General features: G+C 49.5%; 1 protein-coding gene across 6 annotated transcripts in view; it reads left to right on the top strand.

Annotated features, from left to right (window-relative positions):
• The window catches only part of Zdhhc1 (zinc finger DHHC-type containing 1), a 24,408-nt gene extending 3,572 nt beyond the window's left edge, over positions 1–20,836 (top strand). The window contains exons 2-13 of one of the 6 annotated variants that reach the window (XM_029532599.1): positions 5,557–5,632; positions 8,105–8,151; positions 9,782–10,024; positions 14,346–14,521; positions 16,132–16,233; positions 16,530–16,654; positions 16,739–16,897; positions 17,125–17,222; positions 19,678–19,760; positions 19,945–20,038; positions 20,172–20,250; positions 20,359–20,809. In XM_029532599.1, coding sequence (XP_029388459.1) covers positions 9,782–10,024; positions 14,346–14,521; positions 16,132–16,233; positions 16,530–16,654; positions 16,739–16,897; positions 17,125–17,222; positions 19,678–19,760; positions 19,945–20,038; positions 20,172–20,250; positions 20,359–20,642 — 1,443 coding nt within the window. In that variant the 5' untranslated portion in view covers positions 5,557–5,632; positions 8,105–8,151 and the 3' untranslated portion in view covers positions 20,643–20,809. The other 5 variants (XM_029532597.1, XM_029532600.1, XM_021220436.2 and 2 more) reach the window with 5 other exon arrangements.
• The last annotated feature ends 596 nt before the right edge of the window (positions 20,837–21,432 follow it).

Below are 21,432 nucleotides of genomic sequence, written 5' to 3'. Positions count from 1 at the left end.
AGATGGTTGTGAGCCACCATGTGGTTGCTGGGAATTGAACTCAGGACCTCTGGAAGAGCAGTAAGTGCTCTTAACCACTGAGCCATCTCTCCAGCCCTTTTATTACTTGTTTTTTTAGTATTTATTTTTATTTTATGTTTGAGTGTGTTTTACCTGCATGCTTGTCTGTGTACCTTGTATTCCTGGTACCTTTGGAGATCAGAAGAGGGTGTCAAATTTCCTGGAACTGGAGTTCGAGATGGTTTTGAGCCGTCATGCTAAGGTTGGAGACTTGGTCCTCTGTAAGAGCAGCGAATGTCTGCTGCTGAGCCCTCTCTCTTTAGCCCCTGCCTTGATTTTTATTTATTTGATGGCTCAGTCTACAATTACATATTTTGCTTGTTCATGTAACTTTATCTTAAAGATAATGTCACCATTTGCTTTTGATGCTGCTAGCATTCCATTGTATGTATGTACCATAGCATGTTTATATTTGTTTTTGCTCTTTGTTGCTACAAGGAACAATACAATGAACTTTTATGTGTTAGGAGAGTGTAAGATGAATACAGCAGTGGAATGTCTAGGCCACAAGTTAAATGTGTTTGCAGCTTTGGTAGACATTGCCAATTGCCTTCTGGTTAACTTGAAAGAAGACACCCAACGAAGTGGGGTTTGTGAAATTTGCCCCCAGCTTCCCTGAACTGTGAAGAGCAGTGCAAGAGGCAGAGGAAGGCTCTGTCTCCAGACAGCCCGATTCCTGTTTCCAAGCCCCCACCCCACCCCTACCACACCAGTGTTGTTTTGAGACAGGGTCTCCCTACATAGCCCTAGCTGTCCTGGAACTCACTGTGTAGAACAAGCTGGCTTTGAACTCACAGAGATCTGCCTTCCTCTGCCTCCTGAGTGCTGGGATTAGAGGCTGTGCCAAGCTGCCCAGCTTTGTGTTACTTTTTTATCTGACCCAAGCAACTTACCTTCCCAGTTTCTTGGCTTCTTCCTTGCTATCCCTCATTATTAGTTGAGTTGATTCTGAAGTCCTCAGACACCTTTCAGGAATCCAGGGCTGTCCACAGGCTCTCTAGGGCCTGGGCTTTGCACTTTAGTCTAGGTGATTTAGCTATCTCATGCATGAATTTCAGAACAATAGTCTGAATTTATTGCTGCTGCTGCTACTATTACTACTACTATTATTATTGAGGTTGGATGTTGGCATCTTGCTGTGTTAACCCAAGTTGGCTTTGAACTCATGGGCCAAGTGATCTTCCTGCCTTAGCCTCTTGACTGCCTGAAGTTTTTCTTTGTTGGAGTGGTGATGAGCAGGAAATACATTAGTCATGCAGCAGTTATATTATTCATTATGAGAACTCAAAATATTAAGATTTTTTCCTTCCTTCCTTCCTTTCTTTTTTTCTTGCTATTTTGAGACAGGGTCTCACTATCTATCATTGGCTGGGCTGTAATTTGCTATTTAGAACAAGGTTGGCCTCAACCTCAAGAGATTCACCTCTTCTCCCTCTAGAGTTCTGGGATTAAAGTCATTTGCCACTACTTTGGGCTAAGATGTTCTTCATTTAATTTAAGCTTAATATAACTTTATATAAATTAAGGAAGCTTAATTTTATTTTGAAAATGTTATTTAAAGTTTTTAGCAAATGAATTAAATAGAAAAGATTATTGTCATACTAGCAATGGTCTTTATCTCGTAGGGACAAGGGAAGGGCCTACATACCCTCTTCAGTCTTCCACAGATGTCAAGCAAGTCCTTGACTTAGGTGGCAGGTACTTGTGCCTTTTAACAGTCTGTGTGTCTCCTTGCCCTTTCTCCCTTCCATCCTTGACAGCACCTGTATGTTTTGTCTTTTTAAAGTAGGTCTATATACTGTTCAGCCCATTAAACATGCAGCAGGGGGCACTGTATGGGCAAGGAGGAGCTGTGCACCTGACCTTAACCCAAAGTACAGGGCTGCTAAGCCCCTGTCCTACTGGGACAGCCTCCTGCAGTGTTACCTTATCCCATGTCCTTTCTGGTTTTGTTTATACCCTCTGCTCTACTGAGACTGGAAACAAAAGCTGTGTGTCATACTGTGCTTTAAAATCCCTTTGACTCCCTATGGCATCTTCAGCAACGCCCAGAGCGTCCCACCTGGGCCTAAGTGATCCTGGAGTCACTGGGGTTCATTGCCCCCTTCCATATTCCATCTGAATGGCTAGTCCTTGCAAAGCATTACCCAAACATTCCCGTATCTACTGCCCTGCTGTTGCTCTGTGTCTCTGGGCCTCAGAGAGGGCAGGTGCCTAGCCTCATCTGTGTTTATACCCTCAGTGCACACAGGCCCTGGCCCCAGTAAGCCTTGCCTGCCAAGGCCGAGTGCAGCATCTGGTCGTGTTTTGGGGAAACAGAGCCACATATCTTTCAGTGTGGACTCCCAGGGTGCTGTTGAGAGGGAAGGACAGCCAGAGAGAGTTGCCAAGCCTGATGACAATGCCTGGGCTCATCTGTGGACCCCATTTTGGAGTTGGTCCAACCTCCCAGCCCTTGTGATGAAAATCTTTTGGGCCAAAAAGAATTTGTGAACTTCAGTTCAATGATAGAAAATATTATCAAGTTCACAGTTTGCTCTCTTAGGATTTGGGGGCAGGAAGCCTCCTCCTGGCTTGCCCTTTGTGACTGTTCCGGAATGTTGCTGCTGCTTCGAAGGCATTCATCCCTGTATCTGAAGTCATAGGCAAGTAGCACCTCTTTGGACCAACAGTATTCTCATTTGGAGTCAAAGCTGCCCCCATGAATATTAGCAGCAAGCCTCCTTCTTAGGATGGTGCTTCCTCCTGCCTCGGACTCGAGCACTTTCACACCTGGGAAGCCACTAGTACCTGTCAGGCACTAGGAACATATCAGCCATGCGCCCATTTCTCCTTCATGGTACAGGGTTTTTCATTTGTAGGGTTGACAAAGCCAAGACCAGGCTTTGGGATTAAATTCATACATTCCCTTCAGAGTGCTTTCTTGCTTGCTTAGTTGGGATGTAGCCCAGGGAGATGGTGCCTATGTAATATATGCCAGGCCCTGGGTTCAGGACTGCAGAACAGAACCCTGATGGTGTTCCTGAGCCCATTGCAGTCCACAGAGGTCTGGCTCAGAACTCCCAGGTCAGCTGTATTAATAGGGCTTTACTCGATGACCTTTGCTTATTTCCACAAACCAGGCACAAGGATTTGCTCATTTCAGAATGTTCCAAAGGAAATGTTGTCAGTTTTTATTTTCTTTGTCACCTGTGGTCTAAATTTGGACCCAAAGCCTGACTTGCCCCCTTTTGATGACTGGTGAGCCCTGAACCTTAAGGCAGTTTCCAGAGAAAGAACCAGACATGTGGCTGATAATGCCCTATTTTTGGTAGTGGCCATAGGCATCTCTAGGTAACAAGGTCAGAATATCAACCCAAGACAGAGTGGTGGCATATTCTTTACAATCTAAAGGCTATCCTGTCCTATAAATCAAGTTGAGATACATGGAAAATCTCTTAATCCAATTATCCAATCTCTTCAGCTAAATTCAAAGGGAAAGTGCAGATAGAGAGTTTGTATGTCTGGATACTGGAGCTAGACATGCTGGCCCATACTTGCACTCTCAGCTCTCCAGGGGATGAGGCAGGAGGTTTGCCAAGGGTTTGAATTAACCTGGGCTACACAATGAGTTTTAGGTTGGTCATGGTTGCAGAGTGAGACTTGGTCTTATTTTATTTTTTTGAACTTCAGTGTGTATTTTTCCATGGGGCCTTTTGCTTAAGAAAGCAACTTCAGAACCCAGAAGGGTCAAGGACACCACAAGAAAACCTACAGAATCAGTTAACCGAGGCTCATAGGGACTCACTCGCAGCGACTGAGCTTACTGCCAACCAGGGAGCACGCATGGGACGACCGACCTAGGCCCTCTGCACTTATCTTACAGTTGTGTAGCAGTCTTCATGTGGGACTCCTAACAGTGGGAGCTGGTTTTGGGGAACCTTTTTTCTCCTGCTGGATTGCCTCATACAGTCTTACATGAGAGGAAGTGCTTAGTCCTACTGTAACTTGATATGCCATGCTTGGTTGATATCCATGGGAGGCCTGCACTTTTCTGAAGAGAAACAGAGAAGGAGAGGGTGGGGGCCCGGTCAGAGGGAAGGTGAGAGTGGGATATGGGGAGGAGAGGAAGGGAAATTGTGGTCCAGATATTTAAAAAAAAAAAAAAAAAAAAAGCAAAAAGCCACGTCAGAACTGTGTTCACAATCAGGCTGTAAGTACTCTCCCAGGCCTGGCTCTTCCGAGTCCGATGGAAGGGGAAGCAGCTACGGTCTCTGCCACGGCTAGAGCCAAGCAGCTGGCTTGCAACTCAAAAGCACCCAGGAAACTTTGGCTACAAAAGTCACTTGGAAGAATGCACCCTCCACTTGGGGGGTAAAAACCTCCTGCTACACATCTCTTACTGTGGTAGTTAGTGAGGTTAGATGCTATCACTGAAGCAGTCACTGATTTTTAAAAACTCCCCTTCTAGCATCTGTTAGGAGAAATTGCTAAACACTTTAAAACATGGGCCAGCAAGATTGCTTAGTGGGTAAAGGCATGTGCTGCCAAGCCTGACAACCTCTTAGTACACACACACACACACACACACACACACACACACACACACACACACACACGCGCGCGCGCACGCACTCATGCACACAAATGTAAAAACAGAAAAGATTTCAAAACTGATCTGTGCTGTCAGAATGTAGCTATTGGTGCTTTACCGGACACAAGCGGCTTATCTAGGTTGAGGTTGTCAACGATCCTAGCTGTGTGCTGTCCATGTCAGATATTTAACACTTACGTTAACATTGCACGTTGTGGAGAATCCACTATGGGGCTAGAGTTAGTAGAATGTTTGCCTTGCCAGCATGTGGCCTGAATTGGTACCCTGGAACCTATGGAAAAAGCCAGGCAGGATGGCTTGTGTAATCCTAGTACTAGGGATGGGAAACCAGGTAGATCCCAGGTCTCGCTGGTAGCCAGCCTCAGCTGCTTGTTGAACTTCAGGCCAGTGAGAACAGTTTTCCCTGTTGCAAAAGGGGGGAAAATGTGCTCACTGGCTGTTCTGCCAGAGGACTCGGATTCAACTGCCAGCATCCACATGGTGACTCATGTAGCTCGTTTCCTCTCTTTTGAAAGGGTAGAATGTGTCAGGAGTGATGGCTCAGTGGGTAAGGGGACTTGCTTCTCTTGGGTACTTTGATTCCCAGAACCAACACCAAATGGCTCTGACTGCCTGTAACTCCAGTTCCAGGGGATCTGATGCCATCTTCTGAACTCTGGGATCCTGTGCTCATGCACACATGCACAAGCACATGCTGACAATAAATAAGCAAATAAGGAAATAAGGGTAGATGGCACTGAAGTAGTGACACCAAAGTCAGTCTGTCTGTCTGTCTGTCTGTCTCTCTCTCTCTCACACACACACATACACACAAACTTACATGAACACAATTATGAATACACACAAACACTGAAGAATTTATTATGTGGCAAAGTACTTCATTCTCATTTTTTTCTTTGCAGCTGGGTGTGGTGGCACATGCCTGTCACCCTGGCCCCGAGGAGGAACAGGTAGATCAAGACCAGCTATGGCTACATAGTGAGTAAGAGCTTGCCTTGAAACACTTTTTCTTCTTTTCCTATTATTCATAGTTCTGAATGTTAGATTTTTTTTCTCCCACAGGATCAAAAGGTATGCTTTTGGGGGAGGCGTGGTGGCGCACGCCTTGAATCCCAGCACTCGGGAGGCAGAGGCAGGCGGATCTCTGTCTGTTCAAAGCCGGCCTGATCTACAGGACAAACTTCAGGATAGTCTAGAGAGAGAACTTGTCTCAGAAAAAAATACATGTATGCTTGTGACAGAGAAAATAGAGACAGGAAATCAGACATTGTCCATTTTCCCATTGTGTGTGTGAATTTCTCTTTTTGAGACATGGTCTCACTGTAGATCCCTGGCTACCCCAGAACTTTCCATGTACACCAGGCTGCCCTCTAACTCACAGAGATCCGCCTGCCTCTGCCTCCTAGTGCTGGGGTTAGAGGTGCGCCACACCTAGCGTGAGTATGGATTTTGAATATATAAAGATATAAAGTAGCTGGGCGTGGTGGCGCACGCCTTTAATCCCAGCACTTGGGAGGCAGAGGCAGGNGGATTTCTGAGTTCGAGGCCAGCCTGGTCTACAGAGTGAGTTCCAGGACAGCCAGGGCTATACAGAGAAACCCTNTNTCAAAAAAAAAAAAAAAAAGATATAAAGTATTATGCTAGTCAAAATATTCTAGTCAAGAAGTTTTGGCAGTTTAGTATTATAACAAGTATCAATAAACCTGCTAAATTCTGAGTTATAGTGTTTAGAATTAAAAATATAAATTGTTTCTGAGGGCAACTAAATGGTTTTCATATCATTTTTATCATATGGTAGATTACATTCACTGTACTTTTCTGAGTTGTCTTATATGCAAGATGTGCACATGCGCACATACATGTGTTTGTTTAATCTAGGGTGTCACACATGCTAGACAAATCCTTTATCACTGAGCTATATCTCCAGCCTTCAAGTCTATGTTTTAATACATCTCTTTTCTTACTCCTGTGGAAAGATCTCAGCAACCTCCATCAGTCCTATCCTTTTGGTCCTATACCTTATAGACTATCAGACACAGGGACACATGTCATTGTCTTGAAGCCTAGAAATAGGAGACAAACCAGAGAGCTATTTAACGTACTTATATTTGCTATGAAGTGAACATTTACTTGTGAATTTGCCAGCAGGATCACTGATCTACACACTCTAGGAGGCATCCACACCCCTACTTTTTAGACGAGGAATTCCAGTCCTTTCGCCTAATAAGTGCAAAGCCAAAAGCCAATCTTAGTCACGCTGGTTTAAATATGCTTGGCCCGGGGAGTGGCACTATTAGGAGTTGTGGTCTTTTTGGAGTAGGTGTGGCCTTGTTGGAGGAAGTGTGTCACTGTAAGGGTGGGCTCTGAGACACTTTTCCTGGCTGCCTGGAAGGTGGTCTTCTGGCCGCCTTTGGATCAAGATGGAGAACTCTAGGTCCTTCTCTAGCATCAGGTCTGCCTGGATGTTGCCATGCTTTCTACCATGATAATAATGGACTGAACCTCTGAAACTACAAGCCAGCCCCAATTAAATTTTGTCCTTTATAAGACTTGCTTTTGTCATGGTGTCTCTTCACAGCAATGAAAACCCTAAGACTCTAGACCTGTTTCCTTCAAAGCCAGGGAATCTCCCAGCCTATCTACTTCTTGTTGAAGATGGGCTAAGGGATCAGAGGACTTGACCTAAGTCTCAGAAGGAAACAGAGGTCGCTCTATTTAGCTTTGAGATGAGACCATTCAGAGATGACTTCACACGCCTGCTTGGCCTGCAGGAGTCTCTCAGCCTTAGGAGGGCTGAGGGAAGTGTGACTTTGAGTGAATGTCCAGTAGTTGGGGTGACAGCCAGTTGGCAGAGGATGTAGGGTTAAAAGGTATCCACTGAGTAGTTGTCACGGCCACATGGATGGGGAGAGCTAGGAGGACTGAAGGCAGAGCAGACAGGCACACTACTTTGTAATAGTTCCACCTGAGAAAGGTACAGACAACCATGCTGACTAAGCCAATTGAGAGTATAAGAGTTCTTTAATTTTGATTGTTGACAGAGAGAGGTTCATACCTCAAAGTGTCTTAGCACTGAATCTCAGGGTATAGTGTTTTTAAAGGAAAAACCCATAAACCACAATTACATCAATGTTAGGTGAGGTCAGAGTAACCTTGGAACATTTGTTTAGCCAGAACATAGTAGTTATTTCAGACACAACATGACAATTAATTTCATTTATATTTTCAGTTATTTTAGTTTATGTTTGTATAAACACTAATTATTTTGGACTGTGGTCAGGGTCATGGAAACCCCAAGAGCGCAGCCAAGGCAGATGTGACTGTTGAATAGATAGAGGGCTGAAAACCGAGCAGCTGCAAAATGGAATCAGCAAGATGGTAGCATCTTAGCCACCTTGGTTGGCCGGAATTATACATCAGTTAACGTTTTCATATTTGGTTTTATTTCAGATGTTTTCACGTCAGCGGACACTCACTGAGCATCTACCACATACAAGGTATAGCTCCTAAATCTTGAGGTTAGGAGACACGGGGTCAGAGGTGACTGTATTACAACATGCCCACTGTCTTTGAGGGAAGCCAGTGTAGCAAAATGGTGGACATAGGGATGGCAGAGTACTCTCGACTGCAGACACACTCCCAGGAAGGACTGAACATAAGGGGCCCTGACTCTGCTTGGGACCCCAGGGGAATCTTCCTATATCAGGTGATGCTTGTGGTGGGTGGGGACAATGCAGTTGCATTTTGTGGTCTGTGAGGTCAGTTAATCCGAGCAGAAGTGCGGGGGTGCTTGAGGTGCTGTTTTCCCTAGTTTATTCTCTACTTTTGTGTGGCTGCAATGACAGTAGCTGACCGAAGAACCCAGGGATGCAAAGATTACGCCTCATTGTTTCAGGGGTCCCATTTCATGGTGGTGGAAGCTGTTTACATCATAGCTACCCAGGCAGTAGCAAGGCAGGAGGTAGGCAGGAGTAGCACTGGTAAAGCCATCTCCATTTCCTCTAATGGTCCTATCTCCCAGAGTTTCCAGAAGCTCCCCAAAACAGCATCTCTAGCTTGAAATCAGACATTCCTAACCTGAGCCTGTGAGGGACATTTCAGATTCCAACAGAACCGAATTAGAGTTTGCTGATCGTGGGTAAGGGCTCTGGAAAAGACCGTCTAACTGCCAGCTCCTGGCCTTCCCGCCTAGAGCTCAGAACTTCCTGTTTGCCCAGGCGTAACACTGCCTGCCTGGTTTGTCTGCCCAGAAGATGCTGTAGACAGGGCCCTTTCTCCTTAAGAACAGGCTAGTCCCCTGCTCTGTGGAGACTTGGTCAGCAACTGGGCTTCAGCAAGGCAGGGCAGGGTGGCGGGTTGCTGCCCTCTGGTGGTCTGGCTTTGGCCAAGGCCTGGCCTTTCTTGTAGCTCTCTTAGTGAAAGGACATTAGACCTTCACCCTTCTGCGTAAATCAGGCCCAGAGTGACATGCTCATTTGTTCTGCTGGAAAGAATCAAAGAGGAATCCTCCCTCTCTTGTGTGCGGGCTCATCTCCAGCTGAGAAACCATAAAGAACCTCTCTGAAGCCCAGGGGAGAAGTTGTTGGTCCCTGGTCCTGAAGGGATTATGTGCCTGCCAAGCAGTGAGCAGTGAGCAGTGAAGCCAGCTCCCTCTGAACACCCCCACTGCCTGTTTCCTTCAGCAGAGGAGAAGGGCCCCCCTCTCTGACACTTGATTTGGATCTCAGGACGGAGGTGACTAATCCTAACAGAATCAGCATGTGTTCTCATCGCTCTGGCCCCAGCCTGATATTGTTACCAGATGAGAACATGTCTTATTGAGTTTCACTCTTATGGTTGTGGAGACAGGACACTTTGAGTAACAGGCAGCCACACGGTGTCCTTTGAATAACTGGACCCTCCTCCCATGTCCTGGTAAGGCTGGGGTCAGAGTCTGCTCTTGAGTTTTGGGACAGTACTTTATTACCATCCTGCTCCCAACTGCATATTTTTATTAGGCTAGGACCCCAGGTTTCCCTGCAGAGTGTATAGCCCCTGCCATCCTGTTAAATCCTGGCTGTAGCCAGGGCCCTGTGCTTCCACCGGACCTTTTTAGGCCTAATGCTCTCTATTCTTCTCCCTCTGGAGATGAACATCTGCAACAAACCCTCCAACAAGACAGCCCCCGAGAAGAGTGTGTGGACAGCGCCCTCACAGGACCGTGGGCCTTCCCCAGAACTGCAGGGCCAGCGCTCTCGACGGAATGGATGGAGCTGGCCCCCCCACCCGCTCCAGATCGTGGCCTGGCTGCTCTACCTCTTCTTCGCGGTGATTGGCTTTGGGGTCCTCGTTCCCCTCCTGCCTCACCACTGGGTGCCTGCTGGCTATGCTGTATCCTTGGAATAGACAGGACTGGAAAAGTTGGGGACATGGATAGTTGGAAGAGGGCAGAAGCCTGAAGCTGGGCTCAGGGTCGTAGGGAACATGTGAGGCAGAGCAGGGTTGACTCAGTTGATTCTCTGCCAGGCTTCAACTTGTAACGTGACCCTTCCTCTGGTAAAAACGAGTGGACAGCCCCAGCGTTTCTCAGAGCACTTAAAACACCCGAGAGTCCTAAAGCATCTTCAGACTCGTTATACCCGGGCTAAAGGAAGGGCATGTTGGGGCAGAGTGCTTGCCTGGCATGTGCAAGGTCCTGGGTCCAGCCCTCATCTGAGACAGCAAGTTTGGGAGCAATGACTCCACTTGTGAAAGGATTTGTCATAGTATAGTTTTCCCATATAATAAGTTTCTTAGTATACTTAAAATGTGGTTTTATTTATAATCACATTATTTGGCTATGCCTGGGAATATTTACACACTTATGATTTTAGGATGAGGGTGCTTGTGCCAAATAGCGGCACAGATATGTCCTTCAAGCTCCTGGGAACAGTGACAAACTAACTTGCTTGAGTCGTATAGTATAGACTGTTCAGTCCTGGCCACAACCCCAAAGACCTACAAGGCTGGGTGCAGGTGGTGTGGGGTGCAGTAGCCTCTGTGTGCCCTGTCTAGAGAGTTCCTATTCCTCTCTGCTGGCATCAGCCTCCTGAAGAGGGTTTCTGGGGGGGGGGGGGGGGGGGGGGGGGGGAGGGGGGGGGGGGGAAGAGAGAGAGAGAGAGAGAGAGAGAGAGAGAGAGAGAGAGAGAGAGAGAGAGAGAGAGAGAGAGAAGCTGGAGAGCCCTGGTCTCAGCTCAGCTTCCTGTGCTCCTGTGGACTGTGCTGGCCAGAGCAGCTTCTCCAGCCCCCTGATTCAGCCTCCTCTGTCACACAGGAAGGGTTCCATTTGCTTCTAAGGGCTGGGTTGAGCATGAGGGCATCTTAGGAAATGCATGACCATGAAGAGCTTTAACTGTTAATGCACATGTGTGCTCTTAGCCCCGAGCCCTGGGCTGGCGAGTGACAAGAGCAGCTGAATAAAGGAACTCTAGAGAAGATTGTCACCTCAGACACTGGCAGAGTCACTGGGGCCTTCCTGGTTCACAAGAGCCCAAGGCTAGACCATCAACTTGGTGAATAAATGGGAAATGACTGTACCATGGTCATTTAAGGTGACCATGGGCCTTAGTGTGGTTAGGTAGGCCATTCTCCTGTGGTCTGGAATAATTCCATCACTGACTGGTCACCCAGGTGACCCACCTGCAGGGCATCAGGGACCCAGAGGATCACGTGACCACCTGGCATGGAGCGAGCATCAGAGCAAGTAGCAGTAAACAAGCCGCTTCCATTTGCCTCACACCGGTCAGGGACTGTCTCCGCTAGTCCCACTGATAACCCTGGGGGAGGTATTCTCCCCACTAAGGAAGCATATGAGTTATGTTTCTCTTACTGGGATGGAATACCATGGCCCAACTCAACTGATGGAAGAAAGGGTTTACTTTAGCTCATGGTTCCAGAAGGTTAGGTGATGTTCGTAACTGTGGGAAAGGTGTATCGGAGGCAGGCAGGAGGTCGGAGCCAGAAGCTGGCTGAGCACACCTCAGCTGCACACAGGAAGCAGAAGGCTCTTAACCCTCAAAGCCTGCCCACAAGGATGCCCTGCTCAGACAGGTTCTACACCCCAACAGCGCCACCAGGTGGTTACCAAGTGAACATATGAACATATGGGGGACATTTCTCATTCAAGACCTTATGAAGAAAGGTGCTCAGACAGGATGGTGACTTTCTGAGGTCACACAGTTAGTACACAGTAAGGCCAGGTGGGCTATTCTATTCAGGCTGAGGAGATGGAATGTTTTTCTCCTTTTCTTTGAGCCATGTGGGAGCTTTGAGGGCCACCTAGTCTGGTAGCCTGACCAGGGCTCTATGGTTCCCTCAAAGAGTCCTTCCATTAAGCAGGCTTTCAGGACCCCTTACGAATGATGTGGGTACCAATTCCCCACTGTGGGCCTAGAATGGCCCTAGGCTTCAGGAATGCAAAGACGAGCTCTGGGTGTTTAGGGGCCAGGAGAGGGGAGATTGATGGGTTGGACACATTGGTCACACCCCATGTAAATGATGGGAAGGGCTCAGACTGCAGTCCAGTCTGGCACACATCCGGCAGGCAGCATTCCTGGGGCTTGCAGCCTCCTTCTCCCAGCCTCCCTCATGCGTGTGTGGCTCCCCTTCTCTCTCCTGCTGACAGTCATCACACTGCAGACTTTACCTCCCCCAGCTTCCCACCTTCCCTTCCCACTGCTCCCTGCCTCCCTGACCACGTAAGTCTCCCCTGTGTGCCCCTGCTCCTGGTTACCTACAGCTGCCAGCAGCAGCAGCAGCAGTGCACTCTTACTCTGTCTCACACACAGCTCACCCACCTTTCTCTTTCTTGATGTCTCCCCCCTCCCCCTTCCCTCTCCCTTTCTCCTGGCCATCTTTGTCCCTACAGGGCCAGAGCACTCTTTCAAAACACACACACACACACACACACACACACACACTCACATACACACATACACATACACACTCACACACATCCACACACATACACTCACACATACACACACATACACACATACATATACACACTCACATACACACACAAACTCATACACATACACGCATACACATACACACACATACAAACTCATATACATACACACACACTCACACACATCCACACACATACACTCATACACACTCACACATACACACATACACACGCACACACATGCACACACACACATACACTCATACACATATACACATATACACATATACACACATATACACACACACATACTCATACACACACATACACACACACATATGCGCACACGCACACACACACACCCTCTGATAATGTTTCACTAGCTCAAAATCTTTTTCCTGCCTTAAGAAATGAGGCTGGGACTGGTGAGATGGCTCAGTGGGTAAGAGCACCCGACTGCTCTTCCAAAGGTCCGGAGTTCAAATCCCAGCAACCACATGGTGGCTCATAACCATCCGTAACAAGATCTGACGCCCTCTTCTGGAGTGTCTGAAGACAGCTACAGTGTACTTACATATAATAAATAAATAAATCTTTAAAAAAAAAAGAAAAAAAAAAGAAATGAGGCTGAAGATCTCGTTAGGTCTGCATGGCTTTCTCCGTGTGCAGTCTTCCTGTCTATTCAGCCCCCTTTTATTTCCCTGTCTTGACAACAGCGATGTCTTTCTAGAAGTCCTTGCTCACCACCCAGCCGATCAGAGGCCAAGAAGTGACAGATCAATGGGCCAATCTGCTTGGGAAATTATGGAATCATTAATACCTAAAGTGCACAGGTCCTCTACGCGTTTTGAGATCTTTTATTTCTTTAACATTTACCATTGGGAGAGCTCACATGGAAACCTAGAATTGTGTTGTTATTGTTCCCCTTGAAAGCTTCGATTTTGGCAGCATAGACCTTCCTTATTATCTGATAGTCATGAACTAGGACAGTATTTCAGCCACCTCTCTGATTAACACCTCTCCTGTCCCTATAGCGCTTAGCCCCAGTCTTTGCCCTCCGCCTTGCCTTCCCAGGCCCAGCTATACATTCTCCTCCATATCTCAGTTGAGGTGACACTTCCTCAGAGATTTTGCAGCCAGTAGATAGCATACTCACTTCCTGTGTTTGGCTTAGCTAAGTCCTGGGGAAGCTTCATCTCAGTTCCAGGAGTTAGCTCCAGTGCCCTGGCTGTCCCTGAACATGTAAGGCCAGCCCAGACACCAAGCTTAGGGGCCAAGGACCCGGGCCTGAGGTAGGGGAAGCTGCAAGTAGATGAGCCCTGTCTGCAAGTGGTTCTCCATCTGGCCCTAGCTATGGAAAGGGAACAGCTGCTTCCGTCTCGGAAGTAACTTCCTGTGAAAGCAAGGAAAACAAGCTCAGAATTTCAGCTACAGTCTCTGGACTTTAGAAGGTGATGTCTTTTAGTCTCCTTCACCTCCTGGAATCTGAGACCACAAACTGGCTTGTATTTGGCCTGAAATGTTAAGGCCAAGGCCATTTGGCTAGATTTCTCCGTGGCAGTAGTTAGGAACTACTGGTCTTTGGACTCCATTATCATATGAGTTTTTGATGGAGGGTATAGGGGTCTGATATAGAAGCTTGGTGAGCAATGCCTATGGGGCACGAGAGCATAGAGTAGGTATAAAGGAAGCCTGCATGGACAGGAGATGGGTGGGACTCCTGGTTTGCAGAGTACGGACTGAGTCTTTAACCTGCTGGGCTAGTGCATGGGGGCCATCTTTGCTGGCCACCTTGTGGTGCACCTGACTGCTGTCTCCATCGATCCAGCAGATGCCAATGTACGGGACAAGAGCTACTCTGGGCCCCTGCCCATCTTCAACCGCAGCCAGCATGCGCATGTCATTGAAGACCTGCACTGCAACCTGTGCGACGTGGACGTGTGAGTGCGTGAGTGCGAGTGAACACGTGGGCCGTGAGCCAGGCTCCCCTACGACAGACACTTAGACCTCTAGACACTTGTACTTTCCCTAATGTAGAGTGTGGAGGATGGGTGTGCTGGGGCCACGCCTTAAACTCCAGCACTCAGGAAGCAGAGGCAGGCAGATCTCTGTGAGTTACAGGCCAGCCTAGTCTACGGAGTTCCAGGACATCTGAGCTACACAGTAAGACCCAGTCTCAAAAACAGAGTCTTGGTGGAGCTGGGTGTAGTAGTGCTTACCTGTAATCCTAGCCATTGGGAGGCTGAGATGGGATTTCAGTGAGTTTAAGGCTAGTCAGAGCTACATAATAAGACAGATTCAAAAAACAAAAACAACAGAAACTTTGGTGGAGTGACCTGAGATAGTGATTAGGAAAAAAAAAAAAAAAAAAAAAAAAGGCCAGGTATAGCATTTCCTATCGAAAAATCAGAAGGCATGTGGCAGATCCAAAAAGATTTCTAAAGGACTAGTTCTGCCAGGACAACTTTACCTCTTGAACGTACCCAGATAGGGGGGTGGGCAGTTAAGCTTGAGTATTCTGCGCTAAGTGCTACATTCTTTAACAAAAGAGCCAGAGCCTACTGCTCAGAGAGCTAGACGGTGTCCTGAAGTCACAAAGCTGCTGAGCAGCAGAGTCAAGGGCACATAGCTGTCTGGTCCCAGCACAGTCACTCAGTTGTCTGGGAGCATTCTGAGGCAGAGAGGCCGTGGCTCCAGGTCCTCCTGCTAGTCAGGAGAGGAGACAGATGCAGAACACCCATTCTTTTTTGGCAAATTACAGTAACTCTCTGGGACTCCCCCCTACACTACTGGAGCTTTGTCGTCTCCCAGACTCATGTGTGGGTTGAGGGATAGAGTGCAGCCTGAGGCCAGTGCCACACTTGGAATCTGTCTACAGGAATCAGAATGCCTACTGCCATTCTCTAAGCAGCAGCCAGCACATGAACCGAGTGGCTCTGCCAGTCGCTCTCCATGAGTGATGGAAGGATGCACTGTTGTCCCTTGCTTGTTTGGGTCTTCCGTGATGCAAGCCCATCAGTTTCCTGACGTGGCCCTCTCTCACCTGGTCCTTGCCCATGAGTTTCGTTAATGCCCCTGGATGACAGTGAATACCTCTCCTTTTGGCTCCTTTACAGTTAGCCCACACATGGCTTCTGATTGAATGCCAAAAAAATTCCCGTAGGATGGCAAGGAAAGTGACCCCAAAACGGAGCTGTTAGAAGTGCAATTGAAGTACCAGTCGGGCAGCTATGCACTTGGCCTCGGGTCCCACACCTGCCTCTTGTGTGTGGTCTGGCACACATGTCCTTCTTCCCTTCTCATGTGACCTATATGTAGGTATGTAGTTCAAGAGTAGATCCTCACAAGACACCCTTCTTCCCTCTACTGTGACCCTCAGCACCTTCTCCAGGGGTCACACCCCCTGTTTCCGCCAGAGGGCGCGTGCGCTCCTCATTGCTGCAGGCCGAGGAAGGGCAGAGGTGCCTGTGGGTAATCAGGAACCAGGCTTGACTCAGGTCACTATGTTGGCTGGTTGACCATGAGGCGCCTTTCCCCCAAACTTCCGCAGGAGTGCGCGATCCAAACACTGCAGTGCCTGCAATAAGTGTGTATGTGGCTTCGATCACCATTGCAAGTGGCTCAACAACTGCGTGGGCGAGAGGAATTATCGGTGAGAGCCAGCTGGGGCCTGGGCTTGCCTGATGTATTGAGGACTGCTTGTAATACAGTAGACTGTTGAGGGTGGGGATGTAGGCCCGCTGAGGAGGAGATACTTGGGATGGCAGAGGGTGGGTTCAGAGTCCGCCATCTTATTGGTCCAGGCTAAGATGGGGAGCCTGAGAAGTGGATGCTGTCCTAGAGTCCTGGAGCAGCGCCAAGCCTGTGACTTCTGAGTTGTTGGGGTCAGGAGCCTGGCTTATTAAGCTGGTGCTCCTGAGGGCTGACAGCTGCCCGTGGTTGGGCCAGGCTCTTTCTACACAGTGTGGCGTCTGCTTTATTGGGTGTTCTGCTCCTGGTGCTGGTGGCCACTTATGTCTTCGTGGAGTTCTTTGTCAACCCCATGCGGCTTCGTACCAACCAACACTTCGAAGGTCGGTGTCGGTTCTAGACACAGGCTTGTTTTCGTTAGCGCACCCCTGAGCCCTGGCTAAGCACAGTCTGCCTGTGCCCTGCAGTCTTGAAGAACCACACGGATGTGTGGTTTGTGTTCTTGCCTGCTGCCCCTGTGGAGACCCAGGCGCCTGCCATCCTGGCCCTGGCCGCCCTGCTCATCCTTCTGGGCCTGCTGTCTACAGCCCTGCTTGGACACCTGCTCTGTTTCCATATTTATCTAAGTAAGTGCCCCTCCAGGTTTGCCTCAAAGGGGAGAGAGTCTCCACCTTTTGGGGCTGTAGAACCTTGAAGTCCTAAACCTTACAGTGCTGCCTCTTTGTGGCTGGCCTGGTTTTGTATATGCTTAGTATATGTGTGATTGGGATTTGAACCTAGTGCCGGCTGCCCTGGCTTTTGAGTTCCGGGGTTACCTCTCCACTGCTGACCCATGTCTTCCCATACCCACCAGTGTGGCACAAGCTCACCACCTATGAATACATCGTGCAGCACCGTCCAGCTCAGGAAGCAAAGGAGACCCATAAGGAGCTGGAGTCATGCCCCCGCAAGGTGCGGTCCATTCAGGTATAGAGGCCTTGAGAAGTGGGCTTGAGTGTACATGTGTGTGGTGGGGAGTGAGGCTGTGCAGCAAGAGCCATGGAGGAGACCAGGCACGGGAAGCAAGCCTAGAGCAGCAGCTCCAGTGGAGTCCTGGAGACGCAGGACCCCACCTGAGCTGGGCACACGGGCACTAACATAGCCAAAAGGAGCCCTGTGTTTCTGTAGTCCTGTGTACTTTCCTATGCAGGCTCCAGCATGTGGTAGAGGAAGCCAGCCCTCAGTTGACAACTGGCTGGGTTAGACTAACCATCAGCTCTCTTCATCTGTAACCTCTGCTCCTTACATCTTATCCTATTTTAGTTTTAGAACAGGAACAACTGTTACCAGTCCATGTTAGAGATACGCATATTGATGTCCAGCAAGGTTAAACAGCAGCCTGGTCTGAGGAGAGTTAAGGTCTCCATTTATAGAGAACTAGGAACCCTGCAACCTAGGCTTTGGCCTACTCAGCCCAGCTGCAGACCAGCCTGTCCCCATTCCCACGCCCCCTGGCTTCCTGAGGTCAGCAGCTGGGGATGGAGGTGGTCCAGTCTTCAAAGCCCCTAGGGACTGTAAAGGCAGGGGGCCCAGGCAGGCTTCACTGGGAAGGCTGAGCCCTGGATACCAAATCCTCATGGCAACTGGATACAAACACAGGCTGGTGGGCGGTTTGGAAAAGGACCCTGCCTCTTTTTCTCATCCCCAGGGCTTGGACCCTGCCTGTGGGCCAAGCTGAAGAGTGCTACCAACTGGAGAAACCCCCAGGTCTCCCCATCCCATCCCTGCTCTGTGCTGGGCACTAACCGTATGCAGAGAGTAGCAGCCATCCTAGAGTGTCTGTAGGGTAAGCAGGCAAGGCTTGCTCTGGGACGCCCGAATCCCAGGCTCCTGGGCTCTCTGCTCTGCCTAGGCCGTGGGCCCAACTGTGACAGCAGCAAAGTCAGTTCATTCTGTTCTGTTTGTCTGCAGCTAAGGACAGGGCGAGCCTGTCCTGTAGGAGCCAGGAGCTTGCCCCCTTTTACAGAAGAGTTAGTTAAGGCCGGCTAAGAGCCTCCAAAGCACCACTCAGGAATGTGGCAATGTCTGAGGAAGGGCAAGGCTCAGCTCTGAGGATGGAGGAAGTCTAAGCAGGCACCTCCCTGTGATAGCTTCGCTTTCTCTTTAGCTGCATAGGGCTTGGCTTCTAGCCTATCCTGGAGTCAGAGGGATCCAAGGTGGCCAGTCTTTGCTGAGTTCCTACTAAGGAGGGGAGGACATGAGGAAAGTGACCACAGGGCCCCAGGACTTGGGACTTGCTTCTGATCCCTGTGCTGTTCTGCTTGGGCAGCTATTCCCATATCCTCCCCCAAAGGGTCATCCTGGGCAGAATTTGAGCCTGCAGCTCATTGGGGACCTCAGTATTTGCACCTGTGCAGTCAGCCAATGGTTGGCTGGGCCTTGTCCTAGTCCCTAAAACTCTCAGGGACCGGGCAGGCAGCCTCCCAACCCCCACCCAGCAGGAATTTGGGAGGGGCCCCTCTCTAGAGCCGTTGCCCCCAAAACATAGGCTTGTTTTAGAGACGGCTTTCTGTTACAGTGTCGTCTCTGCCTTAGTCAGGACGCCTCTGTCACCATGGAAACGACTGCCTAGCAGGCGACAGCTGTCTGGGTGCTCCCTCCAGCTCACTGGCTCCGCCCTTTGCCCTCTGCCCCACTCCCTTTCCTCCGAGGTGGCTTTTCCCGGTCTTTTATTTCTTCACCTGCAGTTCACTCTAGCAAAGCTGGGGGCATCTGGCATGCAGGCCAGCCTAGCCACTCCCAGCCCGTTTGCTGTTACCACTCCTTCATGGTTCTGGGCTGTAGCACCATTCCATTACCTGTACCCTTTCCTTTTGGGGAATAGGGGTAACAATGACTGTACTCACATTCTTTTTCCCAGCAGCCAAAACTATGGCTAGTACACTGCGGTGCACACAGTGAGCTGCAGACCAACCCCTGGTGTTCACAGCCTGGAGTGCACAAGCTGGCCTGTGAATAGCTTTGTGGTTTCCTGGCCCCTGAACAAGTTAGTTCAGTGGCTGGAGCCCTAAGAGGAGCCAGGGGCAGATAAGGGCAACTTGAGTGTCTCGTCCCTATGAACCTCTTGGCTAATAAGCTACAGTCTAGGCATACAGGACCTAAGGACCTGCAGCTTTCCCCTGGAAGACTAGCTGCAGCTTGACTAGATAAAGCGAGTCCTTGTGATGAGGTAGGATCTAGAAATGCATGTTTGAAGCCTTGCCTTGTAGAAGGGCTCTCCCAGCACATCTGAGAACCAGGAAGACACCCCTAACCTCCTGGACATGAGACCACTCAGCCATCAGAGAGGCCAGTAACGAGGTGTGCTCAGGGCTTAAGACTGGATCTACACATAGTCTCCTAGCCTTCCTGACCCTTCTCTCCCAAGGAGATGGAGTTCTACATGAGGACCTTCAGCCATGTGCGTCCAGAGCCCTCTGGCCAGGCTAGGCCAGCAGCATTAAATGCCAAGTGAGTGCCACCTGGCTGTTGCCCTCAGAGGTGGGAGAAAGGGTAGATCAGGGTCAAAGCATGGGGCTGGGTCCAGCGCAGCAGAGTCTTGGGTGGATTAGGCTCTGTCCTGCTAGGAAGGGAACCTCTAGCAGGAGGGACTCCAGGGCAGCATCTAGAGTTTGCTCTCTGGCTTTTACCTCAGTCCTTCCCAGTTTCTTGCCACCCAAGGCCAAGTGGAACCACCACTGCCCTCGTCCTCAGACACACTGGCTCTGCCTCCACGGATCCAACCCCAGGTAGGAGGGACTGGGTTTGAACCCCTGCCCGAGAGGAGGGAGATGGAAAAGAAGCCTACACTCTGATGAGTGCCCTGCTGCTTTCTGCAAGTGGGGTCCGGGAAGCAGCCCACGCTCCCCTTTGTCTTTACAGAAGAAGAGGAAGCGGCGTGTGTATAGATTGCCCAGGTCTGCGGTCTTGGACCGAGAGCTCCAGTTGCCCAGGCTACGGGGTGAGCGTCTGCTCTGCTTGGATCCCATTGGATTAGTTGGAGGGAGGGAAAGGTTTTAAAGCCCTAGCTGCAACCCTTGTCTCAACCTAAGTTCCCCTCTGATCGCAGAGACTGGGACTCCTAGCCGCCACTCCAGCTCTTCATCGGATTCCACCAGTGCCAGCCCAGTGCATGCTGGTGGCTCTGTAGGCGCCTACTACTCGGCATCAGCTGAGTCCATGGAAGAGATTCCAGTGGCCCAGACGCGCCTGGGCAGTGCCGCACTGGGCGCCCCAGGAGCCAGGGGCCGAGAGTCTGGGCTGGCTCTACAGGCACGTTCGCCTGCTGTTTTTGTGAGCCCGAGCAGTGGCGAGCCTGGAACACCTGGAGGCGGCGAAGACGGCCTGCCTTAGCCCACTAAGGCTAAGGACTAGAGGCAGGAGGGCCTTGTAGGATCGGCTGACCAGACTCTATGCAACACCCCACATTCGCCGCAACGAGTGCACTTTAGGGACCTCAAGGCCGACAGGATCGGCCTTCCTTACCCAAGACTCAGCAATATCCGCGCCACCAGCCCTGATGCCCCAATAAACTTTTTTTTTTTTTTTTAATGCTTTTGCGGACTTAATGCTTATTTTCATAGTGGAAAAATCCATGGGTCTCACAGAAGCAGGACTACCATTGCTAGCTTGGGGCAGAGAAAGGTGTGGGGGGGGGCAGGTTAGGAAAGGTCTCTGGACAGAGTTTTTCTTTTAAGTGTTGGGAATCAAAACCGTGGGGTCTTGTTCAAGCACTACCACTCTCCTCCCATTTCATTTATAGCACAGGCTAACCTCGAAAATTTGAACCTATTGCTTCAGTCTCCTGAATTCCCAGATTGCAGGCGTGTGCCACCATACCCACCAAGCAAGGTTAATTAATTAATTAATTAATTATTTTTTATTTAGTGTTTGCAGTTGGAGACTGAAGAGGAAGCAGGTTAGGGAGGCGCATCGGAACAGAAGCTGTGAGGCAGAGAGGCGAGAATGGAAGGAGGCAGCCATTCTCTAACTTCAGGAATTGCTTCCATCAAAGTACCCAGCATTTGGGGGGAGGAGGACGGGGAGGACTCGTGATCCACTGATTGTCACAGTCTTCTACTAAGTGCTTCAGAATGTGACCTGCTGAGAACCTAGGAGTGGGTGAATGCCACAGTTAGCAGCA

Source organism: Mus pahari, chromosome 20, assembly GCF_900095145.1.
Source record: "Mus pahari chromosome 20, PAHARI_EIJ_v1.1, whole genome shotgun sequence".
Classification (NCBI taxonomy): domain Eukaryota; kingdom Metazoa; phylum Chordata; class Mammalia; order Rodentia; family Muridae; genus Mus; species Mus pahari.
The sequence above is the reverse complement of the archived record's forward strand: the minus strand, read 5'-3'. Positions and strand labels throughout refer to the sequence as shown.